Source organism: Brassica rapa, chromosome A08, assembly GCF_000309985.2.
Source record: "Brassica rapa cultivar Chiifu-401-42 chromosome A08, CAAS_Brap_v3.01, whole genome shotgun sequence".
Lineage (NCBI taxonomy): Eukaryota > Viridiplantae > Streptophyta > Magnoliopsida > Brassicales > Brassicaceae > Brassica > Brassica rapa.
The window spans coordinates 1,315,060-1,328,283 of NC_024802.2; the positions used below are offsets into that span (position 1 = coordinate 1,315,060).

General features: G+C 27.6%; 2 protein-coding genes across 5 annotated transcripts; both read left to right on the top strand.

Moving 5' to 3' along the window:
• The first annotated feature begins 1,371 nt into the window (after positions 1-1,371).
• Positions 1,372-4,317, top strand: LOC103832699. 3 transcript variants are annotated; one of them, XM_033276501.1, is made up of 11 exons: positions 1,372-1,561; positions 1,640-1,685; positions 1,736-1,995; positions 2,064-2,303; positions 2,379-2,598; positions 2,673-2,782; positions 2,854-3,056; positions 3,276-3,379; positions 3,453-3,640; positions 3,719-3,918; positions 3,994-4,317. In XM_033276501.1, the coding sequence occupies exons 3-11, from the start codon at positions 1,851-1,853 to the stop codon at positions 4,183-4,185; spliced, it is 1,602 nt and encodes a 533-aa protein (XP_033132392.1). In that variant the 5' UTR covers positions 1,372-1,561; positions 1,640-1,685; positions 1,736-1,850; the 3' UTR covers positions 4,186-4,317. The 3 variants fall into 3 exon arrangements, with proteins under 3 accessions (XP_033132392.1, XP_009107009.1, XP_033132393.1); XM_033276502.1 differs by having other exon boundaries at positions 1,435-1,561; positions 1,640-1,678; positions 1,730-1,995; XM_009108761.3 differs by lacking the exon at positions 1,640-1,685 and having other exon boundaries at positions 1,391-1,561.
• A 7,187-nt stretch (positions 4,318-11,504) lies between these two features.
• On the top strand, positions 11,505-12,940 carry LOC103832700 (carbonyl reductase [NADPH] 2). 2 transcript variants are annotated; one of them, XR_004449930.1, is made up of 4 exons: positions 11,505-11,757; positions 11,827-12,256; positions 12,510-12,869; positions 12,913-12,940. XR_004449930.1 is itself a non-coding variant. In XM_009108763.3 (3 exons), the coding sequence occupies exons 1-3, from the start codon at positions 11,675-11,677 to the stop codon at positions 12,786-12,788; spliced, it is 792 nt and encodes a 263-aa protein (XP_009107011.1). In that variant the 5' UTR covers positions 11,505-11,674; the 3' UTR covers positions 12,789-12,877. The 2 variants fall into 2 exon arrangements, 1 of the variants encoding a protein (XP_009107011.1); XM_009108763.3 differs by lacking the exon at positions 12,913-12,940 and having other exon boundaries at positions 12,510-12,877.
• Positions 12,941-13,224: the final 284 nt, after the last annotated feature.

A 13,224-nucleotide genomic window follows, 5' to 3' on the forward strand; every position in this document is an offset into this window, starting at 1 on the left:
TTTAGCATAAATATTTTATATTTATGAAAATAAAATATGTTAACTTATCAATTTAAAATAGTTTTATCATATTTTCTTCAATATAACATTTTTATTTTAAAATGATAGATATTATTGTAAAATTGATGAAATAGGATATAATTTTATTCTTTTAGTAACATTTCATTACTAATTACAAAATTAGTTGAAAATATTTATATTCAATTTATCACAATTAAGATCTTATTATAATATTTTCAAGAGATTTGTTAGAATTTTAATTTTTTTTTAAAAAAAAATTAAAAGATATAAAAGATATTATGATTAAAGTAGTTAAAAATATTATGTATATTAGCATTAGTGAGTAACATTTAATATAAAATTTAAATGAGGGTCCAAATAAAAATATCACTCATCAAAAAATCATTATTTTTATTTTATTAGAAAACAAATTTGAAAAAAATAAAATAAAAATAAATATTTATTTCTAACAAAATCTTTAAAAATTATTAGTAAATGTATTTTTGAAATTGATTAATTTCATTTTATTTAAATTTTCGTTTATAAACCAAAACTATATTCAATTTTAATTTCTAATTATATTTTATGATAATTTAAATTAAAACTAACTAATTTTTGAAAGTAAATTTAAAAAGATTCTAAGAAGATTTTAAAAAGATTTTGTTAGAACATTTTAAATATATTCATTTGTATTTCAAATAAAATGATAAAGATATTAAAAGATATAATAATGAACTTATGTAAAATATGATATTTTTTAGGAATGGTCCAAACTAAAAAAATCACACATGAAAAGAAGTCATGACTTCTGTTTTAATATATAAGATATCTATTATAGAGAGTGACAATAAAAATTTATGATGAATTCAGTCATATAGCCAAGTCTTTGGATTGATGCATTATATACTGATGCTTTTTCAATCTTTTTAAAAAAATTTGAAAATGAAAAACTTTACCAAATCCATTGGAAGTGTCTAGTTTATTGAAAGAGAAACATTATTTTGAATTAACCTTTAGCCACTATGGTATATACTAAAAATATCATTCACTTACTCTATATGTTGAACCAACCAAAAATATGTATAATTTGTAAACACTTACCCATTTTCGAAATTAATGCAATTCCTTTAGGTATGTGACTAGAAACAGACCTACACTACACTCTTTGAAATTAAAATCATATTAAGGATTGGCTACTATTAAACTAAAACAAGCCAAATTATTAAGCTTTTAAAACTATTTTTTTCTTAATAATTTGGTTTGTTAAGTTAAGGAAATCAGTTTATCATTTATCTTCTCTTTTTTTGAACACCCAGTTATTATTTATCTTTTTAATATATATTTGATGAACATTTGTATTGTCAACTACAAATTATATAATTACTCTAAAACAAATAAATATATTATGAAAAACATACTTACACGTTAAAAATATGTTAATTTAATCCCTCAAATAGAAATACACTGAATCCTTGACAAATCCAAATACACACACACACTGAATGATTTTGTGCAGATCGAAGGAAGAGATCAGTGTAGTCTGACATTGATATTGTAAAAGGTAATCTCATCTCTTTCCCTGCGTGTTAAACTTTTGATTGTGATTTAAAAGTTTGTTCCTTTTCGTTTGCAAATGCAGGTCTCTTTGTACGATCTGATTCGAATCAAAATCGATTCTTTCGTTAATGGGTTACCTTCTTTTGGAACTGAATCTTGGTTTTGTCTTATGTTTCAGTTTGTGAGAAAAAAAAGTTTGGATTTTTCGAGATCAATGATTGGAATGTCATGGCTCATTGGACTAACACAAGCCTTGAGCTTTCTTTGAGTCTCTATCTACCTCTGCCTCCACAATGCTCACTTCAAATTCTAAAGACAAGGAGAGATCTCTCTCCTTCTTATGTTGCTGGTACTTAGGTCGGAGACGTGTGGCAATGCTGCTCCTTCTCAGCCTTGCCTTTGTTGTCTTTGTCTTGGGTTCCTACACTATCAACAAAGGTTAGTAAGTTTACATGTCTTTTTATTCTTCAATGGGTTGTGATTAGACATGTGACTTGTGTCTGCAGAGAGTAGTAATAGTCCAAACATTCATCAGAGTATTGAGACTATTGAATTTGGAATCAACCAAACACCACTTAGTAGAGAACTGAGTTCTTTCTATACTGGAGACTCTAATAATGATCAAACTAGAGGAAGTGATGTAGACATCATTCATCCTCCTCCTTCACTCCCTTCCCACCATCCATGTGATAGCTTTTCGTTTCCTCCTCCTCCTCCACCTGGACTTAGAAGGCCTGGACCGCGCCGTAAGCTCTCTATCTCTCTGTTACTCTGTTAAAGGAACTCAGTGTTTACCCTTTTTGGCTTGTGATTGTGTGCAGCGTGTCCTGTATGCTATCTATCTCCGGAGGAGGCCTTAGCTCATATGCCAAAGCATCCATTTGAATCTCCTGTGCTTAAGAATTTGACTTATATACGTGAAGAGAGTCCTTTAAAACGAGAAGAAGAAGGTCAAGGAGGCTCTGAGTTTGGAGGTTATCCTTCTCTTGAAGATAGGACTAACTCCTTTGACATTAAAGAGTCCATGACAGTGCACTGCGGGTAAGTAAGCTTCTCTCAGCTTAACTTAACTCCGTAGTTTCTTCTTTTGTGATTCTTGTTTCTTGTTTCTGCAGCTTTGTCAAAGGAACTAAACCGGGTCATCAAACCGGTTTCGACATTGATGAGGATATCCTTCATGAGATGGACCAGTTCCATGAAGTGATTGTGGCTTCAGCAATATTTGGTAAAAGAAAACATACATTCTTTTATCTAGTCAAGAACAAAGCTTCAATCCTTTGTTTCCTTTTTTCTCAGGAAAGTATGATCTAATTCAAGAACCGGTGAACATCAGTGAAATGGCGAGGAAGAACATCCCTTTCTACATGTTTGTTGATGAAGAAACACATTCATATCTCAAGAACACTTCAAGTTACACAGAGGATAGTAAGAGAGTAGGACTGTGGAGGATCATTGTTGCCCACAATGTCCCTTACACTGATGCAAGGCGTAATGGAAAGGTCAGAAACAGTGTTCTAAAAATCATTCTAGGCGCCCGTTGGCAAATCGAACTTAAGCTAAACAATTTTTGTAGGTGTTCAAAAAATAGATTTATGCGCCGTATAGTCAGTAATCTCGTTTAACTACCGCCTAACGATTTCTTGAACATTAGTTAGAAAATATTTGAGAATAGAGACTTGAATGTTTCCTTATGTAACAAGTATTAGCATTTCTTACAGATTCCGAAGCTTCTATTGCATAGATTGTTCCCAAATGTCAAGTACTCTATATGGGTTGATGCAAAGCTGCAGCTTGTTGTAGATCCATACCAAATACTTGAAAGGTAAATTAGTCTCTCTCGTTTGAAAAGTGTTTTGTGTCAAGCCAAAGCTTCATATGTCTTGTCAAATGTTCAGGTTCTTGTGGAGAACGAACTCTAGTTTAGCAATCTCGAAACATTACAGACGTTTTGATGTGTTTGTGGAGGCTGAAGCGAACAAGGCCGCAAGAAAATACGACAATGCCTCGATTGATTACCAAGTAGAGTTCTACAAGAAGGAAGGGTTAACACCTTACACTGATGCTAAGCTTCCAATAACAAGTGGTAATTGTTTTAATAAAGCATATGATTATTGTGTGTTGTTTTGAGCTTAGTTGAGTGTTTTTTTGAATTGTTTTGTAGATGTTCCTGAAGGTTGTACAATCATAAGAGAACACATACCGATCACAAACCTCTTCACGTGTGTCTGGTTCAACGAAGTAGATCGGTTTACTTCAAGAGATCAATTAAGCTTTGCAGTTGCAAGAGACAGGATAAGAGAGAAAGTGGATTGGAGCATCAATATGTTCTTGGATTGTGAAAGACGAAACTTTGTAAAACAGGTAAAAGCAGAAGAGAAATTTTGGTTTGTTTTGTCTGAAAAAATGTGAGACTTAGCGTGTTCTTGATGATGGCAGGTTTATCATAGAGACGTTTTGATGAACATGAAACCTCCTCGAGCTTCCTCTTCTAAGGTGCTTCCCGAGCCACTGCCATTGCCACGTGGAAAATCAGTCGGTGGTAGAGCCAACACTGGGAAGAAGAGTCCGGGGCAACGTGGAAAGAGGCGTCACCGGAAAGTTTCAGCCGGTGGCAGAAACATGAGATAACAGAGATTTTTCCACTTTTCTTATATTTTTAAAAACCATTAATATTGTTTCTGTGTTAGTATTTGAAGCAATTTTGTTCCCCCTTTGGTTTAAAGAAAGCAATTCAATTCAATTCTATATCGGTTATTGGTATAGTAAGCAGACCGGTTGAACCGAAATTGAAACGGTAAAAAGTTAAACCGAAATTGGAACAGGTGGATATGTTTGGTAAGTCATAGATATTCACGTCCAAGTGGCGACATTGTATTACTGATGCTGTCTTTTCCACATGACATTAAAAACTCGTGGTGAAATATGTTTTTTTTGTGGTGGAGGTCACCCATCTCAGTACTTCTCTCGTCCAAGCACGTTTCACTGTGGAGTTCTGATGGGATTTAGTACATTAATGCTAGTACAATCACACCTGTGAGAATATATGTTTATAGCCAATTCTCTCGAATAGATTATGGGGCTGTTAGTTTTACCATTCAAATAAATCATCTGGATAGAAATGAAAATTTTGTTTGTTTAGAATTTAAATTAGAAGTCATCTAAATGGTTTATCTGTATAAATTTTATAAATTAAGGCTTAATTTTTAAAATCAGCCAGCTAAACCAAACTGAACCATTTGGAATGAAATTTTTTGTCAAAATAGTATAATGTCTCTTATAATCTTGATATAATTAACAGATTACAAACTTAAACCTATATCATTTTGTCACCGCTAAAAATGACAATCAAAAACGCATTTTCCACCAAAACCATAAAAAGTATTTTCCACCAAAATCATAAAAACGCATTTTTCTACTAAAATCGTAAAAAATAATGTTTCCGCAAAAAAAACACATTTTCGCCAAAACACATTTTCTCGTCAAAACCATTTTTCGCCAAAACCGCAAAAATACATTTTCCGCCAAAACCACAAAACCGCAAATTTCATGTTCTCAACAAAACCATAAAATTATTTTTCTTGTTAAAATTGCAAAAAAAAAATTTCGCCAAAATTGTGAATATTTATATTCTGCTAAAACCACAAAATTTTATTTCCTCCCAAAACCATATTTTAAAATATTTATCTTTTAGATAATTAATAAAAATTAATATAATGAAACAAAAATAATTCATATTTTGTTTATCAAATTCATCTGGATGGAAATGAAAAAAAAAATGAACATAAGTCTATTTAGATGATTTGTCTAGATGATTCATCTAGATGATCCATCTAGATGGACAAACAAACAATCTCAATCATATTTGGATGGATCATTTGGATGAATCATGTAAATAGATCATCTCGATGGAGATGACAAATGATGAAACGAATATTTTTAAGTTTTTGTCACAAAAAAGTCTTTAAGAATCAAAATGACAAAAATACTTTATTAAAAAAGCAAAATTTCTTATATCCTAGATTTATAAATACAAATACATAAAAAAAAATTTATAGTTTCAAATTATATATTTTAAAATTCGAACTTTTTGTAAAAACATTTTTCATTTGAAACCTTTTTCTTCAATTTTATTATTCTCTTTTTTTTTCAAATTTTATTTTTGAAATTCGAAAATATTTTTTGAAACTATTTTAACATATTTTATTTTTTATTTTTTTTCAAATTTTATTTTTGAAATTCGGAAATATTTTTTGAAACTATTTTAACATATTTTATTCTTAAAATTTTAAATTGTATTTTTTTGAAAAAAATATTTACACATCACTCCCCAAATTCCACTCCTTAACTCTAAATCATGAGTGTATATTAGTTAACATTAGAAGTATAAGTGTATATTTACCTTTTTAATGAAATATTTTGGTCATTTTGATTCTTAAAAAATATATTTGCGACAAAAAAATATTTTTGGACTATTCGAACGAATTTCTATATTTTTATTTTTGTATATGGATCAATATTTGATTTATATGATAAAACTATTAAATATTGAGGTTATATATTTTTAACTTTAAGTTTTTTTATGTGACAATGTGACATATTCTCCAATATTGGTATAGTTTTCATGAATTTATTTTACACTCATTGTTAAGTATTTGAAAATTAGTTTAACACGAAGTTATAATGCAAACATTTGATTAAATAATAATGTTGAACTCAGTTAGTTGTTAACCCACTTAAGGAATCTTTAAAAAAATGGTATCAAATTATTTTATGATTCTTTTTATTGTTTCAATATATTCAATGATTATAATTAGGAAACTTACACTATCATGAGTTTGGTTCGCTATCAAGAGTTAGGCTATGTTGTATTCTTTAGACCGGTGATCCACACTAGATGTCTAAAGTATGAAAATTGCAATTCAATTGTAAAGATTGTTGACACTTGACGGTATCTAAGTTGACAAATATGGGTTTATATGATATTATTGTTAGGATAACTAGATTTTGATCCGCGCTTCGAAAGCGCGGGTTTTTCTTTGGATTTTAAATAAATATTATGAATTAGTATTTTAAAAGTGTTATGCATTATTATGTTACAAAAGTTATATTATATCGAAGAAGAAATTTATTTAAAATTGTATAATTTATGAATTAGTTTATTTATGATTTTATATATATACTCTTATGTAATTATCTCTATTAGATATGAACATTTTACCAGATCCGTGAAACCAAACTGAAATCGATCTGGAAATATTGGTGCTGTTTTGGGTTTGGATCTAGGGCAAAGTTCATATTCAAATTTTTTTTTGGACCCGCAAGTTTTCTTTGAGTCAATATCCTTACCGAGACCCTACCTAATACCCAAGTACCTGAATTTTTTTGTGTATATTAGGTATATTCGAGTATTATAGATATGTTTTTGGTATTGCGAATACTTTTAAAGTTTTGCGTTCAGCTTTTCAATTTTAGTTTCAGGTTTTGAGTAAAATTGTAATAAAAAATATATAGGGTATTCGGAAAAGTTTTTGGATATTTTTCGGTTCCTTGGATCAGATTTCAGGTAAAATTTTGGGTCTTTTCGGTATTTCAATATTTTGGGTACTTGTTTGTGTTTCAGTATTTGTTTTTTGGGTTTTCAGGTACTTCGAGTTTTTTTTGGTTCCTCGATACCCAAACTAATTCGGACCTGTTACGTACCTAAAAATTACAGGTATTTTACAGGTATTTGAATTATAGATTCGAACCGATCCGGACCTGAAAAGAACCAATCCAAACCTAAACCAAAAAGTTAAATAAATTTTTTTATGATAAATACTTTGTATAAAAAATAATTTAAAGTAAAATATATAATTTCTAACAGATTGTTTACTTTATTAAAATTTGATTTTGTATATTTGGAAATATATAATGTATGATGACATGACATAGTATGATGTATGATATATGTCAATTTTTAAATGAGTTATGAAATATGTTAAAGTTGATAAAGTTACTGAATTTAAATAGCATATCTGCGGTATATTATTTTTTGTTTAAAATATTTTGTAACAATGTTGCTATATCTTGGTTTTTAAAATAGGATAAAAGTATAAGAATATTTAATTTTTGATTTGTTTCAAATTTAAATACTTTTCGAAGTAAGATATATTCTTAGTAAATATATAAATTAGCTTTTTTCATCATTTAAAACAGAAGTATAGAAAGGATGGCTTGTATTGTTACATAGTTGGTGGATCAAACGATTTATATAATTTATTTATATTGGGTGAAATGAATCATTTATTAATTATGAGACTAATGAGACATGTTTAGAAAATAATATAATAAAGTATATGTGGTACATTATTTTTGTGTAGCAAACGGTACAGTCATCTAATAAAGGAAAGTATATATGTTGTATAACTTTGTTCTTGTACAAAATAATGTGGTCTAATAAATAAATGTATTATTAAATATTTGTTAGAGAAATTTTTGGTTACTTATTGTTAATTAAATATTATGGTAAGGTCAAAAATATTGTTAGTTAAGGAAATTGTCCAAACAACTTTTTTAAGTAGATTTAGTAAAACTCCTTCCCTTTTAATAGTATTGATATTGATGTATAAATCTTTGGTGTATTATAGTAAGTTGAGTATTAAATAAGAGCATTGGTTATTTTATAGTTAGAGAAATATAAGGTAATTGATTAGTGTATAGTTAGAGAAATATAGGGTGAGACCAAAAAAAATAGTTAAGTCTAGTGAATAGGTCCAACAACCTTTTATAAGTAGATTTTTCTAGACTCCTTTCCTTTTAATAGTATAGATATTAGGGACAATATTAGGTAGATAAAAACATATATTTAATATATTTTAATAAATAATTTAATTTATAAATCACACATCAAAAGAATTGTGATTATTCTAGTAAAAGGTAGATGAGCATCGGAATTCGAAGAATTATTCTTTCTCTTCTATACATAATTTTATTATACAAAAAGTAATTTTAAAATTTCATGGTAATTCATATTTATTCAAACAATATTAGTGAAATAGATTTAAATCATTACGTATTTCAATTATTTTTAATTTGAATGAAAATGTCAAAATAACACTCTTAAACATAGGGAATATGCTGTACTAGGTGGTTGCGGTGATTTCGCGAGTATATTTTTTATGAAACTTATATATTATGTTTATAATTTTATAATTTTGAATAATAATCATAATTATTAAAAATAATATTTTATTTTAAATAGTTTTAAAATAAAAATCTTGATATTGTATAATCTTAGAAGATTATTGGAGATATAGTGTTAATTCTATAAATTTTATTATAAGTTTCCAAAAGTTTTTTTATGACATAATTTTTATTAATAAAAAAACAAAGATTAATGAACAATAAGTTATTTTATAACACATTCTATTTTTGCATTATTTTTTCTATCACTTTATTTTATTTAGAAGTAAAATAGTTACAAATAATTATTAACAGTTGCACTACTACGTAAAACACATGTATTTCGGTAAACATATAAAACATTAAATACGTAAAAGTATAAAATAACAAAGAATACAACCAAGAATACAAAAAAAAAAAATAAGTTTTATTATTCTTCACTGATGTTTTATATATGTATCTTTTCGTTTTTTCTATTACAAAATAAGCATGTCAATTTTATTATAATCAAAACAATATCAATAGAGTCTTAACTCTAATCTCGTATTAATATATTATTTTTGATTTTCAATTTATATATTATAATAAAACATTTCATTGATTAATATTATTTTAAAGAATTTACCATATAATTTTATTATAATCAAAGCTATAAGAATTATATTAATAGAGTATATTAACTTTAGTCTCTTATTAGTATAATGTTCTAATATTTCAGTTTTATATTATAATAAATATTTTCATTTACTAATATTATTTCAAAATACTTACCATATATTTTCTATTTTTAAATATACAAATACTTTAATCATTTCTTACAGTAATAACTCAATTATACAATCCACATTTGTCATTTAAAAATGATTGAATGTTTTTAAAATTGTATTTGTGACTGTTCTACATTCATTGGAGACATTTTAGAAAAACAATTTATATATAATGAGTATAAAAAAATGTTGGTTTAAGTTAATTAGTTTTTTTTTGTAATCTATAATTTATTGTATCCACTATTAATATAAAAATGTTAAAATCGTTTATATAATTATTTCTATCATTCCATATGTATTTATATGTATATTTTAAATTTTTATAATGTAATCTATGATATATAATTGTTTCTATAAACAAATTATGGTAATTCTTCTAACTTTAAAATGTTTAATTGTTTGTATGGTAGTATATATTAGATTAAGTAGTTCTAGGATTAGTTTTCTTTTTAAAACTTTAATTAAATAAATAAAAATTCAAATATCAACAACCAATCAAATTAAGAGAATTAATTCTAAATTTTACCTATGAATGACACATAAACAAAAGTCACTTAAGTGACTTCTCTGATGTATATTACTCTCTCCATTCCTTAAAGTTACATATTATAGAGAAAAAAATTGTTTCAAAAAGATTTATTTTTTACTTTTTCAATGCATTTTTATTAACTAATTGCAAACTTTAAAAAACTTAATTGCACTAATTTTTTTTATTAGTTTAAAATTATTGGAAGAAAATAAATACAAAAAATTATACAAATTTAATGTATTTTATTAAAATGCGTGAAAAATATAGAATATGAATCTTTTAGGAACATAGAGAGTAATCTTTTCTATTAAAAGAGAATTATCATTTTTATCTACCATAAAAAAGTCATACTAGCTTTATTAGGTCCATTTCATTAATTACATTTATTTAATTATTTACATTAATCTATTAAATAAATAAAGAAATTAATAATAAATCAATTTTAACTGTAAATTTAAATTTTACTTTTAGTTATAACAAAATGTTGAAAAAAAATCTAACAAAATCTTTCTAAAAATTTAAAATATTTTATTTAAATTAATACCATTGATTAATTTCGTAATTAATAATATATACTATTATACATTAATTTAAATAAGATTTTATTATAAAATAAAACAAAATAAAAGTGTATGATATTTTTCAAATTTTATAATTATATTCTATATCTTCTTTATTAAAAGAAATACCATAAAAATTTATACTAGGTCTATTTTATCAATTACATCTATTTGACTATTTAAGTTAATCTTTTAATATATAACATTTCTGAAATTTTTTACAAATTATATAGATATTAATAAATATTTTTAACTGTAAATTTAAATTTTACTTTTAATTATAACAAAATATGTTGGAAAAAATCTAACAAAATCTTAATAAAATTTTAAAATATTTTTAAATTAATGCATCGATTGATTTCATAATTAATAATATAGTATTATTATAATATATTTGCTTATAAAATCTCACAATATACTAAAATAAATAACATAGAAAATATATGAATTTGTTTATTTTATACTATGAATTTATTTTACCAAACTCAAAAATATATTAATATATAATAACAATTAATAATAAAGTTAAGTGTATAAAATAAATCATTTTACATTAATAACATCGAATAAGAAGCATAACCAATAACATTATAGATTTACACAATATATAACACTAAAATGTAAATTATATTTTTAAAAGTTTTGCGATGGTATCTGTTATATATTTATAAAATGAAAATCCATGCGGGTAAAAAATCTAGGGGTCTGACTGGTGACCACTCGGGAAACAAGAAGAATGGATTAAAAATGAATGTTCGGGAATAAAATAGCAGGAATGAAAAAGAATGGTTGTTCCTTATCACTTTTAACAAAGAATACTTTTATTCTTTAATTCTCTACAAAAAAAAGGAATGAAAAGGAATGAGAGGGAATTATTATTCCTTGTGAATGGTGCTTTTTTTCAGGAACTCTAGAGAATGCATTATTCCTAGCCGTTCCCTGATCACCATTCATACTCTAGTAGAAATTATTAGGCGAGTTTCACGAGGCACATCGAATATATATAATTAATATTTTTCTTGTATTTAATTAAATGTTATATTAATAAAGCCAGTCCATACCCTGTTCCTCCATCGATCAGAAGTAATACTCTGAATCTAATGGCGAAGAAGGTGTTGATGACAGCCAACGGCGACGAGGTTTCCCGGAACATCGCTATCCAACTAGCCAAACACGGTTGTCGGTGAGTTTCTAATGCCCTTGCTCATCCTCGTAGTTTAGTTACGAGATTAATTAACCAATGAGATATCAGGTTGGTGTTGATGGGAAACGAGGCTTCTCTAAGGAGCACTGTGGACTACATACGAGTCTCTGTTGATGGAGCCTTCCCAGTGGAGCTCATTGGAGCCGACATGGAAGCTGATAGTGAGGAAGCTTTCTATGTTGCTGTCCAAAAGGCATGGACTCGTCTAGGATCTTTGGATGCTTTTGTCAACTGCTGTACCTACCAAGGGAAGATGCAGGACATTCTCCGAGTGTCTGAAGATGAGTTCAAGAAAATCACAAAGATCAATCTCACGGCTCCATGGTTTATCTTGAAGGCTGTGGCAAGCATGATGAAGGAGAATGGAACAGGAGGCTCCATTGTCTTTTTGGCTACAATAGCTAGTGGTGAGAGAGGGCTTTACCCTGGAGCTGATGCCTATGCTACAGCCGCTGCTGCAATTCACCAGCTGGTTCGGGTATACATCTTTTTACATCTCCTAGTCTACACCTAGTTCTGAGATTTTGGAGGCTATAGACAATTTAGTATTTAGTAAACGTTCTAATAAAAGTTATTTTTAAAAAATATTTAGAGATCTATATTTATGTAAATTATTTCTTAAATTTAGAGGTCTTTGGCCAATGTTCACTTGTTTATGTCCAAGACTGGCCCTGTAATCCCCGGATTAAACTTGACATACATGTTTTATTTATTTATTTGTGGAGTTTCAGGCATCAGCCATGAGTCTAGGGAAGCACAAGATAAGGGTGAACATGATCTCGAGAGGTCTGCATCTTGGCGATGAATATCCAGTTTCAGTGGGGATAGATCGAGCGCAGAAGCTGGTGAAGGACGCTGCTCCTCTTGGCCAGTGGCTGAACCCGGAGAAAGATATCTACTCGACTGTAATTTACTTGATCAGCGATGGTTCATGTTTCATGACAGGTACCACTGTGATGGTGGATGGAGCACAGTCTCTTACGAGACCACGTCTCAAATCCTACATGTGATTTGGTTTTTATAAAGCTGCTTATGATTGTATTATTACTTTCTTGAAAATTTAATGGATCAAAGCTTGAATAAGTACAATGGTTTTAATTTTGTTCAAAAAAAAAAAAAAAAAAAAGTACAATGGTTTTAATAAAAAGATGCGTTTGACTAATATGGAACAAGCTAGGAAAGTCAACGATCTCAACATCATTTGAGATCCCTCATTTTTTTTAAAGTTTTTGAATGAATACTTGTTGTTTGATCTAAAAAAAAAGAATGAATACTTTTTAAATAGAATCAACTTCGGTGGATACACGTGATAGACATCATTTTGTTACTATATAAACAACACATGCTGATGTAGTGTTGTCTGTTCAGAGATATAAATAATAATGATATTCTTAGAGTTCTTCTAGATGCTACCTTGCTATTGTTTTACCATTATTTCAGAATTCC